This window comes from Cetorhinus maximus, chromosome 13 (genome assembly GCF_964194155.1).
Source record: "Cetorhinus maximus chromosome 13, sCetMax3.hap1.1, whole genome shotgun sequence".
Classification (NCBI taxonomy): domain Eukaryota; kingdom Metazoa; phylum Chordata; class Chondrichthyes; order Lamniformes; family Cetorhinidae; genus Cetorhinus; species Cetorhinus maximus.
In genome coordinates this window covers 36976571-36996758 of record NC_135891.1, presented here as the reverse complement: position 1 = coordinate 36996758, position 20188 = coordinate 36976571, and the positions used below count along the sequence as shown (strand labels likewise).

At 41.9% G+C, this 20188-nt stretch overlaps 1 protein-coding gene across 4 annotated transcripts in view; it reads right to left on the bottom strand.

Annotated features, from left to right (window-relative positions):
- gdap1l1 (ganglioside induced differentiation associated protein 1-like 1) overlaps positions 1 to 20188 on the bottom strand; it is a 74697-nt gene that overhangs the window by 9677 nt on the left and 44832 nt on the right. For 2 of the 4 annotated variants that reach the window (XM_078555269.1, XM_078555268.1), the window contains 2 exons: positions 9695 to 9868; positions 777 to 871 (listed from right to left, as the gene is read on the bottom strand). In XM_078555269.1, coding sequence (XP_078411395.1) covers positions 777 to 871; positions 9695 to 9868 — 269 coding nt within the window. The remainder of the gene's footprint in view (positions 1 to 776; positions 872 to 9694; positions 9869 to 20188) is intronic. The other 2 variants (XM_078555270.1, XM_078555271.1) reach the window with 2 other exon arrangements.

The window sequence follows — 20188 nt, the reverse complement described above, 5'->3', positions numbered from 1 at the left end:
AGGAAGTCAATGGAAGCACCACTATGGGAGAGCGGCCACCATTGCATCAGTCCCAGCACTGTCATAGAGATCAGTCTCCAGGAGAACCTGGCACATGGCAAGCCTCTGACCTGGGAAGACAACATCCTTGCCATCTTTGCAGATGTGCATTTAAAATTCTTCAAACCAATCTCATTTCCAACATTCCACTGTGCAGCGCCTTCTCTGACTTGCCAGAGTGCTGATATGGGGGCCTGTATGAGGCTTGGAAGGTTGCATTGCTGTGGTAAAATTTGTGCTAAATGGCCCCTCAAATGCATTAAGTGAATTCCTGTCACTGCTGGACAGGTTTCCATTTCAGCTGTGAACCCGCCTCTGGGAAAGGCACACGAAGGCAGGAACATCTTGGGGAGCTGGCCTGATGGCTTTTCTGATTTTCTTAACTCCAGCCCCCAACCCCCTAATCCCCCTGCCACCCCTTATACCAGGCTGGAAAAATTCTGCACTTTGTATATCTAATTGAAACAGTGGAGTATACATTCCCTTATTTTTACTGATTTCTTGAACTCGCATTACTTTCTGAGAGCTGGTTGTTTAATGTTGATTCTTTTGGGGAGAAAAACAAGATAGGGAATCCTTAATCTCTTTCTGGAATAGAGTTTTGTCTTCACATAGCTTTGAGCTCAAATTGTACAATGTTCCATTTCAGGTCTAACAGCAAAAATACTTAACCTGAAGTGAAACTTAACAAGTCTCATTTCTAGAATCAATATGAAAGGAAACTGAATTTGTATTACCATTAGCTTTTTTTGTTTAGAAAGGTATGGCTCTGTGAGTTGAGGTTGTTCTTGGTCAAGCTTCAAAAGTTCTGCAGCAGTGTTTACTAAATGTCCTGTCAGAAAGAAAGACAAAGAAATATGATTTCATATCTATTAAGCCTTGCACAGCACAATAAAAATGAACAGTACACAGAAGCATCAGAAATCATTCCCTATTATGGTCCACTTTTTGGTCTAGTAAAAGAGGTTTCTAATTACTATTTTATCACAAAGGTACTGCCAAGGTTTATCCAGTAATCCTAAATGTACCATGGAAAACTATAACAACCAAATTTAAATATTTGAATTGGTGTCATTTCTTTTCATCAAATTAAGTACTGCACTTTTAAGTAAAATCTTCTAGGAATTATTCTAAAAGCAAAATTGGTTACAGTAGAAATCACTCATTGAGTTTATTCGACTATGCAATATTCAGTCTGAATTCTTCCCACCTTGAGGGGAAGTGGTGATGTAGTGGTAATGACACTGGGCTAGTAATCCAGAGGCTTAGGCTAGTGCTTTGGGGACAAAGGTTCAAGTCCCACCATGGCAGCTGGTGGAACTTAAATTCAATTAATAAATCTGGAATTAAAAGCTAGTGTCAGTAATGGTGACCATGAAACCATTGTATATTGTCGTTAAAAAGCCATCTGGTTCACTAATGTCTTTTAAGGATCTGCTGTCCTTACCTGGTCTGGCCTACATGTGACTTCAATGTGGTTGACTCTTAAATGCCCTCTGAAACGGCCTAGCAAGCCACTCAGTTGTATCAAACCACTACAAAGCCTAAAAGGCATTGACCTAAGCACCGGAAATGACAATGGCATGCCCAGCCCTGTCAATACTGCTAACATCTTGCTAACATCTGGGGGCTTGTGCCAAAAGTATGAGAGCTGCCCATGAACTGGTCAAGTAAGAGCCCACCATAGTCATACATACCATATCATACCTTACAATGTCCCAGATAGCACCAATTCCATCACTGGGTATGTCCTGTCTCACCGGCAGGACAGACTCACCATAGGTGGTGCCTCAGTGGTATACACTCAAGAGGGAGTTACCCTGGGGCCGTTTCAGACGGCATTTAGGAGTCAACCACATTGCTGTGGGTCTGGAGTCACATGGAGTCAACATTGACTCCAGATCCCATGAAGTCTCATGGCATCAGATCAAACATGGGCAAGAAAAATTCCTGCTGATTACCACCTAATGCTCCCACTCAGCTGATGAATCAGTGCTCTTCCATGCTGAATACCAATTGGAAGAAGCACTAAGGATGGTAAGGGTACAGAATGTGCTCTGGGTGGGGTCTTCAATGTACATCACCTAAAGTGGCTCGGTAGTGCCACTACCATCTGAGCTGGCTGAGTCCTAAAGGGCATTGCTGCTAGGCTGGGTCTGCAGCAGTTGGTGAGGGAACCTACAAGAGGGAAAAACCTACTTGACCTTGTCCTCACAAACCTGCCTGCTACAGATGAATCTGTCCATGAAAGTATTGGTAGGGGTGAACCACTGCAGAGTCCTTGAGGAGACTAAGTTCTGCCTTTATGTTGAGAATATCCTCCATCGTGTTGTTGGGCACCACCACCCTGCTAAATGGAATAGATTTCGAACAGGTCTAGCAACTCAAAACAGGGCATCCGTGAGGTGGTGTGGGCCATCAGCAAGAGCAGAATTGTATTCAACCACAATCTGTAACCTCATAGCCTAGCGTATCACCAACATTATCATTACCATCAAGCCAGGGGATCAACCCTGGTTCAATGAAGAATGCAGGAGGGCACATCAGAAGCAGAGGTAGGCATACCTAAAAATGGGGTGTCAACCTAGTCAAGTTACAACACAGGACTACTTGTATGCCAAACAGCGGAAGCAGCATGCGATACCCAAACCCACAACCTCTGCCACCTAGAAGGACAGAGGCAGCAGGTGCAGGGGGACACCACAACTGCAAGTTCCCCTCCAAGCCACACACTTGGATACTGACTTGGAACTATATCACCGTTCCTTCACTGTCACTGGGTCAAAATCCTGAAAATGCTGGCCCAGCCCACGTCCCATGAATGAATATAAAAAAGAAGGTAGATGACTAAGTCACAAGCCTGGCCTGCACAAGTTCAACTTTTAATGCTGGTATTGATTAGGAAAAGTTGCTCAATCCTTTTCTCTTCAATAAGAGCTGATATTCAGTTACATTTTTTTCTCCACATTTGTTTTCTTGATGTGATGGGTGTCAGTTTTGCTTTCTAAGATTTATTTTCCTGTTTTTAACTGCACTGCTGATTCCATAGTTGAAGGTCCAGCAATCAAACTACAGTACTAAATTCAGAAATTCCTTAATGTGCTTCCAAGGTATTAAACTTTTAGATGAGGAACACAGATTTGTGAGCATACACCAAATGTAGATCTGCACCTTAGGAACATAGCAGCAGGAGTAGGCCATTCAACCCATCGAGCATGCTCCGTCATTCAGTATGATCATGGCTGACCATCCATTTCAATGCCTTTTTCCCACACTATCCCCTTTGTCATTGGTATTTATAAATCTGTCAATCCCTACTTTAAACATACACAATGACTGACCTTCTACAGCCCTCAGGGGTACAGAATTCCAAAAATTCACATCCCTCTGAGTACAAAAAAATTCTCCTCATCTCGGTCTTAAGTGGCTTCCCCTTCTTTTCAAATTGTGTCCCCGGTTCTAGACTCCCCAACAAACGATAGCATCTTACCTGTATCTACCCTGTCCATCCCTTTAAGTATTTTGTAGGTTTCAATGAGATCACCTTTCATTCTTCGAAACCCTAGAGAATGCAGGCCCAGTTTCCCCAATCTCTTTTCATAGGACAGTCCCACCATCTCGGGAACAAGTCTGGTGAATCTTCATTGCATTCCCTTTATGGCAATAATATCCTTCCTAAGGTAAGGGAACCAAAACTGCACACAGTACTCCAGATGTGGTCTAACCAAGGTTCTATACAATTGAAGTAAGACTTTGCTACTCCTGCACTCAAATCCTCTTGCTATAAAGATTAACATACCATTCATTTTCAACTTGACACACAACATACAGTCAAAAGCATATAGATGCCATTAAATACATCCTGAGATTGAATGCAAAGCATTCCCATTACAAGACATATTAAAGTGCTCTGCACTTATAATCAATCCTGTGAAAAAGAATGATGAGAATTTTAAACAGAAACATTTTTAACAGTTTATGTCTTTGCCAACTAAATGTTCTTCACTTGTGGATTAAATTGTTTTTTTTCTCTCAGCTCTTATTTGTGCATCCTTTCTTTCTTCTTTCTTTTTCGGTTGGTCCTCTCAAACCACTCAATTAGGAAAAACTGTTCACTGCTCCTACTTGGCAACTCATTTCAGTGATTGTATGATGAAAAATTGCAAGCTACAGCTGTGTAGCTTTATTTGTCCTATAATAACAACAGTGGCAATTTGCAATTATATTATTGCATCCTTCTTGGAGAAATTGTCCAAGGCAACCTTATCAGACAAAAATGTACAGTTAGAAAAGGCTTGATCAAAGAGTTTGGTAGAGAACAGTGTTAGGAAATGAATTTTAGAGCTGTCACCTGGGCTTCTGGGGATGAACTTTTGTTCTGAGGGCAGGGACATTTCCATATACTGACCCCATATCACATTGGCATCTGATACAATTTTTGATAAGCAGACCAATTAGTGCCTGGGTGCGCGCTCAACATCCATTAAGGACAGCGGTGAGCTCCTGAGGCTGGGGGGCAACAAATAGAACAAATTTTTTAAAAAATCTGCCACTAGGAGGCCACATCCATCCCTTGGCGTGTTACTGCCTCAGTGGGGTGCCCATATGCCAACTTGAGAATTCCAATCTACATATGGAGAGTTGCCTTAGTAGGCTCTTTAACTGGCCTAATAGGCTGCCTGCCATCACCCCCGCCTCCCTAATTCTTCCTTAACGAAAATGGTTCAGGATCTTGGCAGGAGACTGGCATGCTAGCCAATGGCAGGAAGGGCGGTTCCGTCTGTCTCTGCTCCCACCTCTGCGGCCATTTGAAAATTCAGCCCCTGAAGTCATGACTACCAATGGTGGTTCGAAAGGAGGGAGAATGCATAGGAATCAGTGTCAATTGGTGTAGTTATTGTGTATTATGACTATACTTCACTTGTAGGGTATGGTCTCAGAGGGTGGTGGGGTTCTGGAATTCACTGCCTGAAAGTAATGGTAGAAGCCCTCATAAAATTTTTAAAAGTATTTTAGTCCTGAAATCCTTGATTTGATCCTTGACCTTGAAATCCTGTAAGGGCCAGAAAGTGGCATTAAGCTAGATATCTCCTTGTCAGCTGAATGGCCTCCTTCACTGCTGTAAATGTTTCTAATCCTATGATAGGTGCCAATGTTTATAGATGAGTCTGTTGGCATAATTGTATTTGCTCCACTCATGTAATTGGCTTGGCTTCCATATTTGAGAAATCGATACAACTGATGCCCAATGATGACTTCCAGATATGTATGCTGTTCAGAGTTAGTCTGAAACAAATATGCGCATGAGTCATACAAAAAAATGAAGAACTTGCATTGATGTAGTGTCTTTCACAGCTTCAGGCAATCCCCAAGCACTTTGCAGCCAATTAATTACTTCCGAAGTGTAATCATTGTTGCTTTTTAGGTGAGCGAGGCAGCCAATTTTCATACAGCAAAGATCCAGAGAAAGCAATCAGATAGTGATCAGTTAATCTGTTCATGGCGATGTTCATTCAGGGATGAATGTTGGCCAGGGTACATGACACAACTTCCCTGCTCACCTTTGAATAGTACCACCTCAACAGGCACATAGGATTTTGGCTTAACGTCTCATCTGAAAGTTGGAAGTGTCGATTTTAATCTGCGCTAGATCTATGGTGTGGGGATGGGAGCAGGGTCATTTGGATGGGGATACCCATGAACAGGTGGGGAGAATGGTACACCGTCGTGGTCTGGGGGCAGAAGCCTGGAATAGAGAAGGCTCAAGGTTACCTTGTGGGACCCAGACATTCACTCCTCCAGTGGGTCTAAAGAGATTAAACTCAATGGAAACCGAGTGAAAACTGCCATTTTTTAATAGGTAGCCTGACAGGTTTAATACCTCCAAGGGTCAGACAGAGGGGCAAATCTAGAAGCTGAGAATTTCATAATTATCACCATATAATAAAGTAGGACTGTGATCAAGTCATAAGGGAAGGAAAGGAAAGGCAAGAAAACTCCAGTTGCAACTTACTGAACAGGATCACTTCCAGGAGGTTCTTACGAGGATAAGAAACAATCTCATTTTTTTTCCAAATGAAATGAGGTAAATAAAAAAAAGTCCATTCACTAATAAATAGTTTGTGATAGAATAGTTATATTTGCAATTCCACTATTTCTTTACTTCCCTGACATATTCAACATTTTTTAAGAAATGCAGAACATTGCACCAGAACCACAGCTCAAAGCTTGACAATGTTATGTTACAAGATCAAAATGCTATTCAGTGACATTTTGTCTTTGTCAAACTGCTTTGTATTCAAGTTGTAGAAAATATGCAGGAAGCCAACAGCTTCTCCTCACAGTTATTGAGAACATTTGTATGTATGTGCACGTAATTTTTTTTTTTTGGATACAAAGTGCCATCATTGTAATTTGTGAGTTATGCCTGTCTTTAGGTTATGTTGAAGATCAACTTCAGGACATTTTGATCTACTTTCTGAGATCATCAGCTCATTCAGCATGAATATTATTCATACATAATTAATAACAATGTGACAAATCAAAATGTCTTGAAATCCACCTTCAACATCCATAAGGCCGGTATAATCTGACAATTCTGTACCTCATCATGTGCAATGAAGAATTAAAATGAAGACTATTTCCTATTCATTCTTGATGCACATCACTGTAGTTTAATATAAGCTAGTACCACAAAAGAAATATATATTCAAATGTGTCTGATTATATTGACATTGTCTAGGAAGTATTTTGATGGCATCTATTGCTGGAAATTGTCTTGGAGCTGCTGTCATAATTTTGGCAGAAGTCATATTTACACAGAAGAATTATGTTTCTGTAACACTCTGCAAAGTCAATGGTAAAGTAGAAGCAACTCCGAAGATATTGCCACTTTGTGCTGATCAGAGCAAGAATAATAGCAAGAACTCGTTTGTTTTTTAAATTGTTCTTTGGCTGTGGAAGATGCTGGCAAGACAGTATTTCCACCCTCCCCTTTGTTGCACACAGGATATTAACAGGCAACAATAATGTGGGGCTGAAGGCACATAGAATCATAGGATAGTACAAGACAGGAGGAAGCTTCAGCCCATTGTGTCTGTGCCAATTTTTGAAGAGCAATCCAATTAGTCCTACTCCTCCACTCTTTCTCCATATCCCTACATCTTTTTTCTCCTTCATGAATTCATGCAATTCCCTTTTGAAGGCTCATATTGAATTTCTACCTACCACCCTATTAGGCAATGGATTCCAAATTCTAACCCTTCATTGCGTAAAAAGGTTTCTCCATATATTGCCCTTAGTTCTTTTGCCAAGCGCATTAATTCTGTGCCCCCTAGTTTTTTTTTATTCGTTCATGGGATATGGGCATTGCTGGCTAGGCCAGCAATTATCCCTAATTGCCCTTGAGAAGGTGCTGGTGAGCTCTTTCCTTGAATTGCTGCAGTCCATGTATTGTAGAATGACCCACAGTGCTGTTGGGAAGGGAGTTCCAGAATTTTGACCCAGTGACAGAGAATGAATGATGATGTAGCTCTAATTAAGGATGGTGTGTGACTTGGAGGGGAACTTGCACGTGGTGGTGTTCCCATGCATCTGATGGCCTTATCCTCCTTAGTGGTAGAGGTCACTGGTTTGAAAGGTGCTTTGAAGGAGCCTTGGTGAATTGCTGTAGTACCTTTTGAAGATGGTGCACACTGTTGCCACTGTGTGCCAGTGGTGGAGGGAGTGAATGTTGAATGTGGTGGATGGGCGTCAATCAAGTGGGCTGCTTTGTCCTGGATGGTACCCAGCTTCTTGAGTGTTGTTGGAGCTGCACTCATCCAGGCAAGTGAAGGGTATTCCAACACATTCCTGACTTGTGCCTTGTAGATGATGGACAGGCTTTGGGGAGTCAGGAGGTGAGTTACTTGCACCCCCTTTAAAATCATACCATTTAGCATGTGGTGTTTCTCCTCATTCTTCCTATCAACATATATCACCTCACACCTTCCTGCATTAAATTTCATCAGCTATGCGTCCACCAATTTCACCAACCTGTATATATCCCCTTGAAGTCCGTTTCTACCTTCCTTACTTTATTATATTTCCAATTTTGTGCTATCTACAAATTGCAAAACTGTGCCCTGTACCCGCAAACCAAAGTTATTAATGTACATCAGAAACAGCAGTGTTTTTGGTACTGAATCTTGTGGGGCTCCACAGTATACCTTCCTCCAGAAAAAGACAGCCATTCACCACAATTCTTGTTTTCTACCCATTAGCCAATTTTGTATCCATCCAACTATTGCCCCTTTATCCTATTGTCTTCAATTTTGCTAATAAGCATATAATCTGCTACTTTATCAAATGCCTTTTGAAAGTCCATATACGCAATATCGTAGGATACTGCAGTATCCTCATCCTCCTTCTCTGTAACCTCGTCAAAAAAATCATCCCAAACCATACACACTTTGCCCTTAAGAAATCAATGCTAGCCCTCTTGTATTAGTTCATACCTGTCCACGTGTAAATTTCTCCCAGATTATTGCTTCTTCACGCTTCTCCACTGCTGATGTTAAATTGACTAGTCTGTAATTGCCAGGTTTATCCTTTTCAATTCCAATTGAACAAGGGTGTAACATTTGTAATCCTCCAGTCTTTTACATCACCCCTGTATCTAAGGAGGATTGGAAGATTGTGAGCAGTACCTACACAATTTCTCTTCTTAATTCCCTCAGCATCCTTGAATGCATCTCCTACTGACAGAGTGACTTATCCACTTTAATACCACCAGCCTTTCCAGTATCTCTTCTTTACCTACTTTTAGTTCATCCAGTAATCCAGCAACCACCTTGTTTACAATGGATTAGTCATAGGGCTCTTCCTTGGTAACACCAAGCAAAGTACTTATTTAGTACCACAGACATGCCTTCTGCTTCCATCAATAGATCTCCATTTTAGTGCCTAATCAGCCCCACTGATCCCCTGACAATACTTTAACTGTTAATATACCTATAGAAGACATGTAGGTCAGTCCAGTTAGAGGTGGCAGGTTCCCTTCCCTGAAGGACAGGGGGAGATGATGGTGTGGTAGTAATGTCACTGGACCAGAGGCTCAGGCAAATGTTCTGGGCGCATGGGTTCAAGTCCAACCAAGGCAGCCAGTGGAATTTAAATTCAATTAATAAATCTGGAATATAAAGCTAGTCTCAGTAATGGTGACCATGAAACTATCATCTGGTTCACTAATGATCCTTAAGGAAGGAAATCTGCCATCCTTACCTGGATTGGCCTACATGTGACTCCGGAACCACATCAGTGTGGTTGACTCTTAACTGTCCTCTGAAATGGCCTAGCAAGCCACTCAGTTCAAAGGCAATTAGGGATGGGCAACAAATGCTGGCCTTGCCAGGGATACCCACATCCCATGAAAGAATAAAGAAGAAAAGGATACCAATGAACGAGTTAGGGTTTTTTTTACAACCATCTAGATGGTTTTCATGGTTTTTTTTGGTGCAAACCAAATTTATTGAATTCAATTTCACAACGTTTTACTTTAACATTTGAGCTAACGATTGTTGGGTTGCCAATCTAGCACCATAATTACTAGGCTACCCATGCTAAATCCATTCTAATCAATTTTAAAACCATTCTTTGTACTTGTGCATCAACTTACTGCGGATTTCAGCTGTGGCATACTTTGGGATCATGGATTCTGTGGTCAATTCTGGATGTAGAATGCAGCCATGAGTGTAGGCATCCATGGGGAGTGAGTCCAGCAAGTCTTTAAAATGCAGCATTCTGGAATAAGTAAGGCTCCCTGCTTCTGGAATTAACCTTGGGAAGTTTTCTGGTGATGAAATAATAATTTGTCAAACATTGCCAAAGAAGATCCGGGTTCTTTAATTTATTCAAGATTAAATAATTATTAAACAATGTAACTTTATAATTACAACACTTTCAATCAAAAGACTTCTTTAATGTAAAGCAATTTAATAGCAATTTGACAATGCACCCACACATAATAACAATCTTTTGACTACACTCACCTAGCCTAAGACAATTCATCTAAGTGAATTACAGCTATAAAGATTTCACGTAAGAAACGCCTACTCAGAAAAGTGATAAAAGATAATGTCTCACATTTCCCAATTAAACTATAACTAATTGGAGGAAAGCTAATTTCAATGGGGTAAGATTGGATCTGGCCCAGATGGATTGGAATCAAAGATTAGCAGGCAAAACTGTAACTGAACATGGGTTGCCTTTAAAGAAGAGAGAGTTTGATTAAAGTCAAAGTACATTCCCATGAACAGGGAAAGGTGAGACAAACAAATCCAGAGATCTCTGGATGGCGAAAGAGATAGAGATTAAAATGACATGGAAAAGGAGTGGCTATGACAGATGTCAGGTGGATAATACAATTGAGAATCATGCTGAATACAGAAGGCTTAGGGGGAATTGAAAAAAACAAGTGAGAGAAGCAAAAAGAAAGTATGAGAAGAGACTGGCAGCAAACATAAAGGGATCCAAAAGTCTTCTATAGGCACATAAAAAGAGGAGTAGGGCCAACTGGGGACTGTTATGTTTAACCATTGGTACTGCCGATAACCTTTAAGAAATTGATAAATACTCACATAAGTGCGGAGGCGGTTGAGGGAAGGTGCTTCATTCATTGACTGCAGCAACTGAACTAACCAAAATAAACATGGATTCTGTGATCCTACAACACCTGGCTGCCAAGTACAGCAAGCTCAATAAAACATTCAATACATAACATATTCCTCCCCTTATTAAAAATGTCAGTTTAACAAAACATTTTCTGGACAAAGGAAAGAGGATAGACTGCCTCTATGCCTGCTGAACCAACCTCAAGTCTCTGACTTCATAAATTCAGACACTCAGGAGGCCTTCTCTCCTGTCGTAGGTTACGGCGGACTTTTGGCACATTGATAGAGCAATGCTCATCAGAGACCGATGGCAACCCAGGACCTGCAGTGGAATCCGAAGCTGTGTCTAATGTAGGTGAAGAGGAGGCGACCTTAACTTCAGTCGAGCTAGACTGAAGAGGTGAGACTGGAGTTGGAATTCCTTGGCTTGGAGATGGCTCTCCCTTACGAGGGGCATCCTTAGATTGTGCTTGACCTGGCAACTTTTGGTCAACATGTCTCCAACAGGTGAGGTCATTCGCAGTTTGGACTATGTACGAAACAGGTCCTGTCTGAGCACTCACAGTAACAGGAACCAATTTAGCTCCGGTAGCATAATTATGAGCTAGAACCTCTTGTCCAGAACAGAAAATTCTTGGCTTTGATCGTTGTGCTCCTCTCTCCACTTGGTCCTGTTGTTGATCTTGCACAACTTGTCGTGTTTTTGTTGGTTTCAGCAGATCAAAGCAAGTTCGCAGTTGCTGTCCCATTAGTAGGAGTGCTGGAGATGCTTTAGACGTAGCATGTGGTGTGTTTCGGTATGTCAGCAGAAATGTGTCCAGACGCTTTTGAATGGAGGAATGTCCATGTGCTGAACTTAAAGTGTGTTTCATGGTTTGAACAAATCTCTCAGCTAATCCAATGGTGGATGAGTGGTATGGTGCTGAGGTAATATGATGAATTCCTTTACCTTTCAAAAATTTCTCAAACTCCTGCAAGACAAACTAAGATCCATTGTCGGTCACAAGTGTTCTAGTAACCCATAACAACTGAATATTTCTCTTAGCCTATGAATTGTACTTTCAGCTGTAGTAGAAGACATCACTGGAGCTTCTGGCCATTTGGAATGAGTATCCAGAACCACCATGAACATTGTTCCTTCAAATGGACCAGTGAAATTGATGTGGATGAGCTGCCATGCATTTTCCAGCCAATTCCATGGATGGAGGGGTGTCAGTTGAGGCATTTTTCTCACAGTCTGACATGAAGGACAAGATCATGCTTTGGCTTCAATGCCTTGGTCCAGGCCACCAAAAGTAGCTTCTTGCAATCTCTTTCATGTGTGCTATTCCACAGTGTCCAGAATGCAGTTGGTCCAACACAGATTTCCTCAGTGTTAGTGGAATAACAACTCGCATGCCCAAAGCAAACATCCTGAAGTGATTGATAACTCCACCCTCCTGGAAACATAAGGATGAAGGTTAGGTGAGACTTTGAAGTTCAGGGAAGAGATGCCATGCATCACAAGCTCCATGAGTTTGGACAAAGTTGGGTCCACTTAAGTGGCCTTCTTGATTTGGACTGAAGTGATGGGCGTGTTCTCCACGTGTGCAAACTACAAAATGTCTTTCTGAGCAGTGTCTACATGGCTGATTGGCAGCGGCAGCTTTGAAAGACCGTCTGCATTGCCATGCAAGGTAGATTTTTGATATTTGATGTCATATGTGTGAGCACTCAACATCAGTGCCCAATGCTACATTCTGCTTGCAGTTAAAGAAGGGATGCCTGTGTGTGGACCGAATATTGAGGCAAGTGGTCAATGGTCAGTTAGCAGCGTGAATTTCCATCCAAATAGGTACTGGTGAAATTTCTGGATTCCAAAAATGATTCCCAGTGCTTTGTGTTCGATTTGAGTATATTGGCTCACTGCTTTGCTTAAAGTCCATGAGCTGAGCGTTCTGGGCCTCTCCACACCTGAGGGCATTATGTGTGAAACAATGGCCCCAACTCCATAAGGTGATACCTCTACAATTTGCATGTGATGCAAGGAAGGCGCAAAGTGCGTCAGCACTCGGAACCTGTCAGTGCTGCTTTAGCCTTCTTGAATGCAGCACCATTCTTCTGTCCATTTCCAGGCTTTGTTCTGACATAGAAGCTCATGCAGAGCTTTCAACAGTGTTGCCAGCAGTAGAATGAATCCCCCATAATAATTCAGTAGCCCTAAGAATGAGTGAAGCTGGCTGATATTCTGAGAAGCTGGAGCATCCACAATAGCCTTGACCTTGGAGGGTGCGTTGTGAAGCCCAGCAACATCAATGACGTGCCCAAAATATTCCACAGAGGGCTGAAAAACCTCTTTTTCTCTTTGCGAACCCATAGGCCATACTCCTCTAGCCTTTGTAGGGTGGCATCCAAGTTCTTCAGCTGATCCTCATCAGTCTTGCTCATTACCAAGATGTCATCAAGGTAGCACTGAACCCCAGGCAAGCCACTCAGGATCTGGTCCATAGCCCTCTGAAACAAGGCCGGAGTTGATGTTATTCCAAAAGACAAGAGGCAATATCAGTACAACCCCTTGTGTGTTGTGATAGTCAGATAGTCTTGTGACTTCTCATCAACATGCAACTGTAAGTAGGCCTGGAATAGATTTATTTTGCTGAATTTCTGTCCTCCAGCCAGGCCAACAAAAAGGTCCTCAACATGGGAAAGTGGATATTGTTCAGACACAACACAGGGCTGACAGTAACCTTGAAATCCCCACGGATGCAGATGGAGCTGACTTTCTTGAACACTGGAATGATGGATGTTGCCCATTTGCTATGGGTGACAGGTACCGTGACCCCTAACTTGACCAGAGGCTCGAGGTCAGCTTTGACTTTTGGTCATATGGCATAAGGCACGGTTCTGGCCTTCAGAAACTTTGGTTGCAAGTCAGCTTTGATATTCAATTTTATGGTAATTCCCTTCATCCTTCCCAAATCTCCTTTGAAAACAACAGCATTTTTTTTAATATAACAGCTGTCAGACCAGTGCAGCCTTTTGTAATCCGGTGTACTTCTGCCCGGTTTAACTGGATCTTCTCAAGCCATGACCGTCCAACTAAAGCTGGGTAGTCGTCTTTCATCACAAACGGTGGTAGCTTAGCAGTCTATCCATTTAGTTCCACTTTAACTCCTGTTCTGCCCATCATAGGTACAGATTCCTCTGTATATGTTTTCAGAATGATTTTTGCAGGCATCAAGGGAAGATGTTTAAGCTTCTTCTTGTACACAGCATCTGGGACCAGAGAAACTGTTGCCCCTGTGTCCAGTTCCATACATATTGGTTGGCCCTTCAGCAGTGAGCCCTGTGAACCACCTGCCACTGACAAGATATGGAGCAGCCCTTCTTCCTCGGACTCGATGTCACTCTGGTCCACCCGTTCCTGCTGTATGACATGCAGATTTTCCTTCTTGTTAAGCCAGATTGCAGATTCCTTATTCTCTAATTTGCCTTTCTGATTCACTGCTACTTTTTTGTTTTTACAGGAACGCTCAATGTGTCCCTTCTTGCCACACTGACGGCATTCAAGATCTCTGCACCAACATTCAGATGGATGGTGACCAGGCTTTCCACAACGATAACATTCTTGGCTGCTTGCTATCTTGTGATCAGACTCAACTGGCACGTTACGCACTCGAGCTGATGCACTCAGCTGCTGTACTTCTTTTGCAGCCAGCTCCATGGCGACTGCAATCTCTGACTTTCTGCAAAGTGAGGTTTGCCTCTGTCAGGAGGCATTTCTGGATTGCTTCAATACAAAGGCCACAGACCAACCTGTCACGGAGGGAATTTTTCAGTACTTGCTTGAATTCACAATGTTCAATTAGCTTTTTAGGTACTGCAGCACACTGCTCAATTGTTTCCCCCTCTTGGTTTCTTATGTGAAACCTAAGTCTTTTTGCTATGACAAGTGGCTTGGGGAAAAAACACGTCTCCAGGACTTTTACAATGTCCTCATATGATTGTGCACTCGGCTTGTCAGGCTGCACCAACCTTCTTGGTAAGCCAAAGGTTTTAGCTCCCTTCACACTTAAGAAATTTGCCACATTTATATCATTTTCAATTCCATTTACAAGGACAAAAAACTCAAAAGCATTCAGTGTAGGGGCTCCACTGTTCAACAGTCTCATCAAAATGTCCCATAAGTCTAGTGAGTGTAGTAATTTTTATTTTCTCTTCTTTGTCAAGTACTTTTTGTTCACTATAGTTTTCCTTTTTTTGTAGTTACCACTAAATGCTGTTACTGCTTTAAGACAGTACCCTTTTTTCAACTCGGGCTGTTTGCAGCTGCCGGTTGGGTCTCTGTGGTTCTTCCTGCGCTTTAATGCTTTTGGGTGGCTCCCAGCAATCGTAGGCCTTCTTTTCTTAGCTTTTTAAAACTTTAAAGGCAAGAGCACTTCTTTTCTCTCGGATTCTTTCCTTTTCTCTTTTGGTCTATTTTTGGAACTTCGGGGGGCTATTTACAGCCGTCAGCCCTGCCGTTGTAGTTTTTCCGTGCCTTTGTCGGGATCCCCACGATCGTAGGTCTCTTGTTTCTTTAAGCATTTGAAAAAAATATCACTGCAGCACTTTCTCCACTGGCTAGTTCTTTCTTTTTACTTCTGCTCTTGCAGATCCCCTTTTTTATTTGAACTTTGTGATCGCTCAGGGAGACTTCTCAGCTGGTTGGATCGGGACCCTTTTATTCTTTAAACCCAGAGCTGCCGCACTGCTCCCTGTTCCAATTCCCTTTTCGCCTTTAATTTTCAGAGCAGCAGCAATTCTTTTTTTAAATTTAACTCTACAGGGACTTTGTTGTTTTTGAACCTTGCGCTTTGGGAGTATCTTTGGGAGTAATTTCCTTTTACTAGCTGTTTCATTGTTCGAGTGGCATTACTGCAAAGGTCTGTCATCCTCATCGCCAATTTATGTTATGTTTAACTATTGGTACTGCCGATAACCTTTTAGAGATTGATAAATAGTTACATAGGCGCAGAGGTGGTTGAACAAGGTGCTTCGTTTATTGACTGAAGTAACTGAACTAACCGAAACAAACATGGACTCCGTGATCCCACAATGCCCGGCTGCCAGGTACGGCAAGCTCAATAAGACCACAAAGGGGATTTACACATGGAGGCAGGGGGCACAGTTGAGGTATTAGATGAATACTTTGCATCTGTCTTTACCAAGAGAAAAGATGCTGCCCAGATAATAGTGAAAAAGGAGGTAAGACAGACATTTCATAAGGAGGAGGTTTTGGATAGGCTGTCTGTATTTAAAGTTGATAAGGCATCAGTACCGGATGAGATGCATCCAACAATACTGAGGGAAGTGAGAGTGGAAATTGCAAAGGCACTGGCTATAATTTTTCAGTCTTCCTTAAACTCATGGGTGGTGCCAGAGGATTGGAGAATTGCAAATATTACACCCTTGTTCAAAAAAGGGTGTAAAGATGAGCCCAGTAACTACAGGCCAGTCAGTTTACCCTTGCTAGTGGGATAGCTTCTATAATTGATATTTTGGGACAAAATTAAGTCACTTGGGCAAATGCAACTTAATTAAGGAAAGCCAGCGTGTATTTGTTAAGGGAAAATCATGTTTAACTGACTTGCTTGAGTTATTGAAGAGGTAACAGAGAAGGCTGATGAGACTAATGCTGTGGCATACATGGACTTCCAAAAGGCATTTGATAAAGTGCCACACAAGAGATTTTTGAGCAAAGTTAGAGCTCATGGAATAAAAAGGGCAGTAACAACATACATAGGGAATTGGCTGAGTGATTGGAAATAGAGGATAGTGTAGAACTTCAAATGAGCATAGGTTGTTGGAATGGGCAGACAAGTGGCAGATGAAATTTAATGCAAAAAAGTGTGAAGTGATTACTCTTGGTAGGAAGAATGCAGAAAACAATACAAAATAAAGGGTACAATTCTAAAGAGGGTGCAGAGGCAGAGGGACTTGGGTATATACGTGCATAAATCATTGAAGTTGAGAGAGTGGTTAATAAACCATATGGCATCCTGGGCTTTATCAATAGGGTCACAAAGTACAAAGGCAAGAACGTTATGTTAAACCTGTATAAAATACAAGTTCAGCCTCAAATGGAGTATTATTTCCAGTTCTGGGCACTACACTTAGGAAGGATGTGTAGGCATTAGAGAGGATGCAGAAAAGATTCACGAGATTCCAGGGATGAAGAACTTTAGTTACGTAGAAAGATTGGAGAAGTTGGGTCTGTTCTCTTTGGAGAAGAGAAGGTTGAGAGAAGATTTGATAGAATTATTCAAAATCATGAGGGGTCTGGGCAGAGTAGATAGTGAGAAACTGTTCCCATTGGTGGAAGGATTGAGAACCAGAGGGCACAGATTTAAGGTAATTGGCAAAAGAAGCAATGGCGACATGAGGAAAATCTTTTTCATGTAGCAAATGGTTAGGGTTTGGAATGCACTGCCTGACTGTGTGGCGGAGGCAGGTTCAATTGAAGCTTTCAAAAGGGAATTGGATCATTATCTGAAAAAAAAATACAGGGCTACAGGGAAAAGGCAGGAGAGTGGAAATATATGAATTGTTCCTTCAGAGAGCCAGCGCACAATGGGCCTTCTGGGCTGAAACCATCCTATAATTCCATATTCTATATATCGACCTGTTTATTATGACTGCTGAATAAATGCGCTGAATATTGTTAATTGGATGAAAATTTTCTTTGGTCTATATTTACATTTTTCTAAATAAAACATTTTCCTACCTTATAACTGCACTGAGCAATCAAAATACAAATATAATCTCTATCTATTAATTGTAATTACGTAGTGGATTTAAGAATAGGGAAAGAGTAAAAAGCAAAGTAATGCAGATGCAGTAAATTTGAAATAAAAGCAGAAAAAAATTGGAAACACTCAGTAGACCAGGCAGCATTTGTGGAAAAGGAGCAGAGTTACAGTTTCAGGTCTATGATCTTTCATCAGAACTGGTAACAGTTAGAGATGTAATATGTTTAAGCAAGTTAAGGGCCAAGAGTGGGGGAAAGAACAAAAGGAAATATCTCTGATTGGGTAGAAGCCAAGAGAGATTAAAAGACAAAAAATTACAAAAGATTGATGGGGCAAGGCTAAAGGGAGTGCTAATGGGACAAGTAAAAAAACTAAAGATGTGGCTAGAAGAGGTGCTTGTTGAGTTCAACAACTTTGGATCGTAACCTCCATTTTGTTTCAATTATCTTTGCTGGTTTTGGTTTTTCTCTTCTCTTTGCCCTTTTTCGCATTCAGACAGCAGTTATTCACGATTCAGCCATTCACACCTCCTAAATGTTGAACATTGACCTTAAACATTAACTCTTCTTCTTTCTCCACAGATGCTACCTGATCTGCTGAGTATTTTCAGATTTTCTTTTCTGTTTTTATGACCTATTGGAGCTTGTCTAGATATTATTGCATTCTAGTCTACACTGGCATATTGACCTAGAAATTACCGTGTGTATGGATGCTTAATATCTTAAATGACTTTACTTTGTACTCTCTTATCTAGGTTAATTTCTAGGCTATTATGTTCAAAATTACTTTTCTGTGTTATTTTTCAGAAGTCCAGTGATTCACAGATCTGGAGCTTGAATTTATACAGAAAAAGAGGTGTATACTAATGAAACACAACTGGCTAATGAAGTGTTCAATTACTAAGGCCTATTTATACAGATTGAGGCATTTTCCCAGGGCCATTATGACATGAATAAACTCATTAAGTTGAATTTTAATTGTTCGGATTGTGTTAGAGGCTACAATGCAAGAAACCTGAAAGAGAAATTCAACTTATCTTTCTGCCCACTTCTGGTTTTATTGGAGTCGTACGTGGGGCAGGTAAGAAACCATTAAATATTATAAAAAGGCTACATGCTTTCATTTTGGTAGTTATTTTATTTTTAACCCCATGTGACTGGGTTTCTTTGGAAAACTCAGCAGCTTGAAGGAGGAAAGAAGGGCTGAATCCATAAGATAAATGTCTTTCCAGTGCTGTTTGTGGGACAGGTGGAATGGGAGTGTCTCCTCCCGGCTCAACTATGCAGTAAACACCTCTCCTCATTGAACTGACTGTTCCCCCCACCCTAACCACCAACTTCTCTCCTCAATCACCATTGGACCCCTACCTGACCCACCACCTTTCTAATCTCCACCCAACCGACCCCGAAATACCATCTGATGATAGCCTCCCACCTCCACCTCCAGACCACCATCTGATTCCTCTACTGATCACCATCCAACACCAACCCCTCGGGACATCTATCCAACTGGCAACCAGCCACTCCCACCCACTCCCAACCTGGAACACCATCCGACCCCCATCCTGACCAGCATTCAATCACTCCTGCACTCTCCCTATTCCACCATTCAACCCAATCGACCACCATCCCATCCTCCCCTAGGACCATCAACCGACCTCAACCCCTGACTAATAACCGACCCTCATTGGCCCACAATCTGACTCCCACCAGGCTACCATCTGGTACCCCTTCAGACCACCATCCACAACAGCAACCCCCACCCTGCCAATCAAGGTGTTTCTGCGCCCACTGCAAACATCTGCCACCACCCCCAATGACCAATTGCTGCCCCTCAACCACTATTGGATCCTCATCCCTGAAGTTGGGACTCGGTGACCACCATCAGACACTGGCCACCCTCCGCCCCCTTGGTCCAGATTTCCCCACGGGGTTCGGATTCTGGACACAACGCCCAAGCCACCGCCCATGCTCCCCCCGTGATCTGGATCCTCCTGCTACCCTATGATTTCTCTCACTCCATGATCTACCCTTTCTTATAGGCTTTGGCACTGTGAAGCAGACTTCCTGCCCAAAAGGTCTCTGACCTGTCCTCAGGCTGCTGTAGATAGGAATGCCACTTAAATTCGCTCTGCTGTTAATTCTGCAAGACATTCAAGACACCTGCTCTTCCAGGATTCATGGCCTCACAACAGCACCACTCCAAGTTAAAATTAAGGCCATTGAGTCATTCTTGGATAAAATTGTTTTTACTGCAGTTAAAGCAGTTCATATTAAGCATGGTTTCTCTAGATGGTGTGATTACCAATAATTATATCCAAAAGTTTAATGAGAACACAACAAAGTTTTGAGAACAAGACAGTCTCCAAGACAGTCTCTAAGTGAACATATGCAATTAATTGAGCAGGAAGCTTGCTAAACAGATTACAATAAAGTGCAGTAAACAGAAGGATTTAGTCACTTCAAGTTATAAAGTAGTATCAGTATAGATGGAGATAAGAAATAACAAGGGGTTGAAAAGATGCACCAGAGTAGTTTATAGGTTCCCCTAATACTAACTATACTGTTAGACAGAGGTTTAATCAAGAAATAAGAAGAGCTTGTATTAAAAGCAATGCAATAATCGAGGGGTCTTCAATCTTCGTGTGGTTCGGACAAATCAATTTGGCAAAAGTAGTTTGGAGGACAAGTTCATGGAATGCAATTGAGACCATTTCCTAGAATAATACAT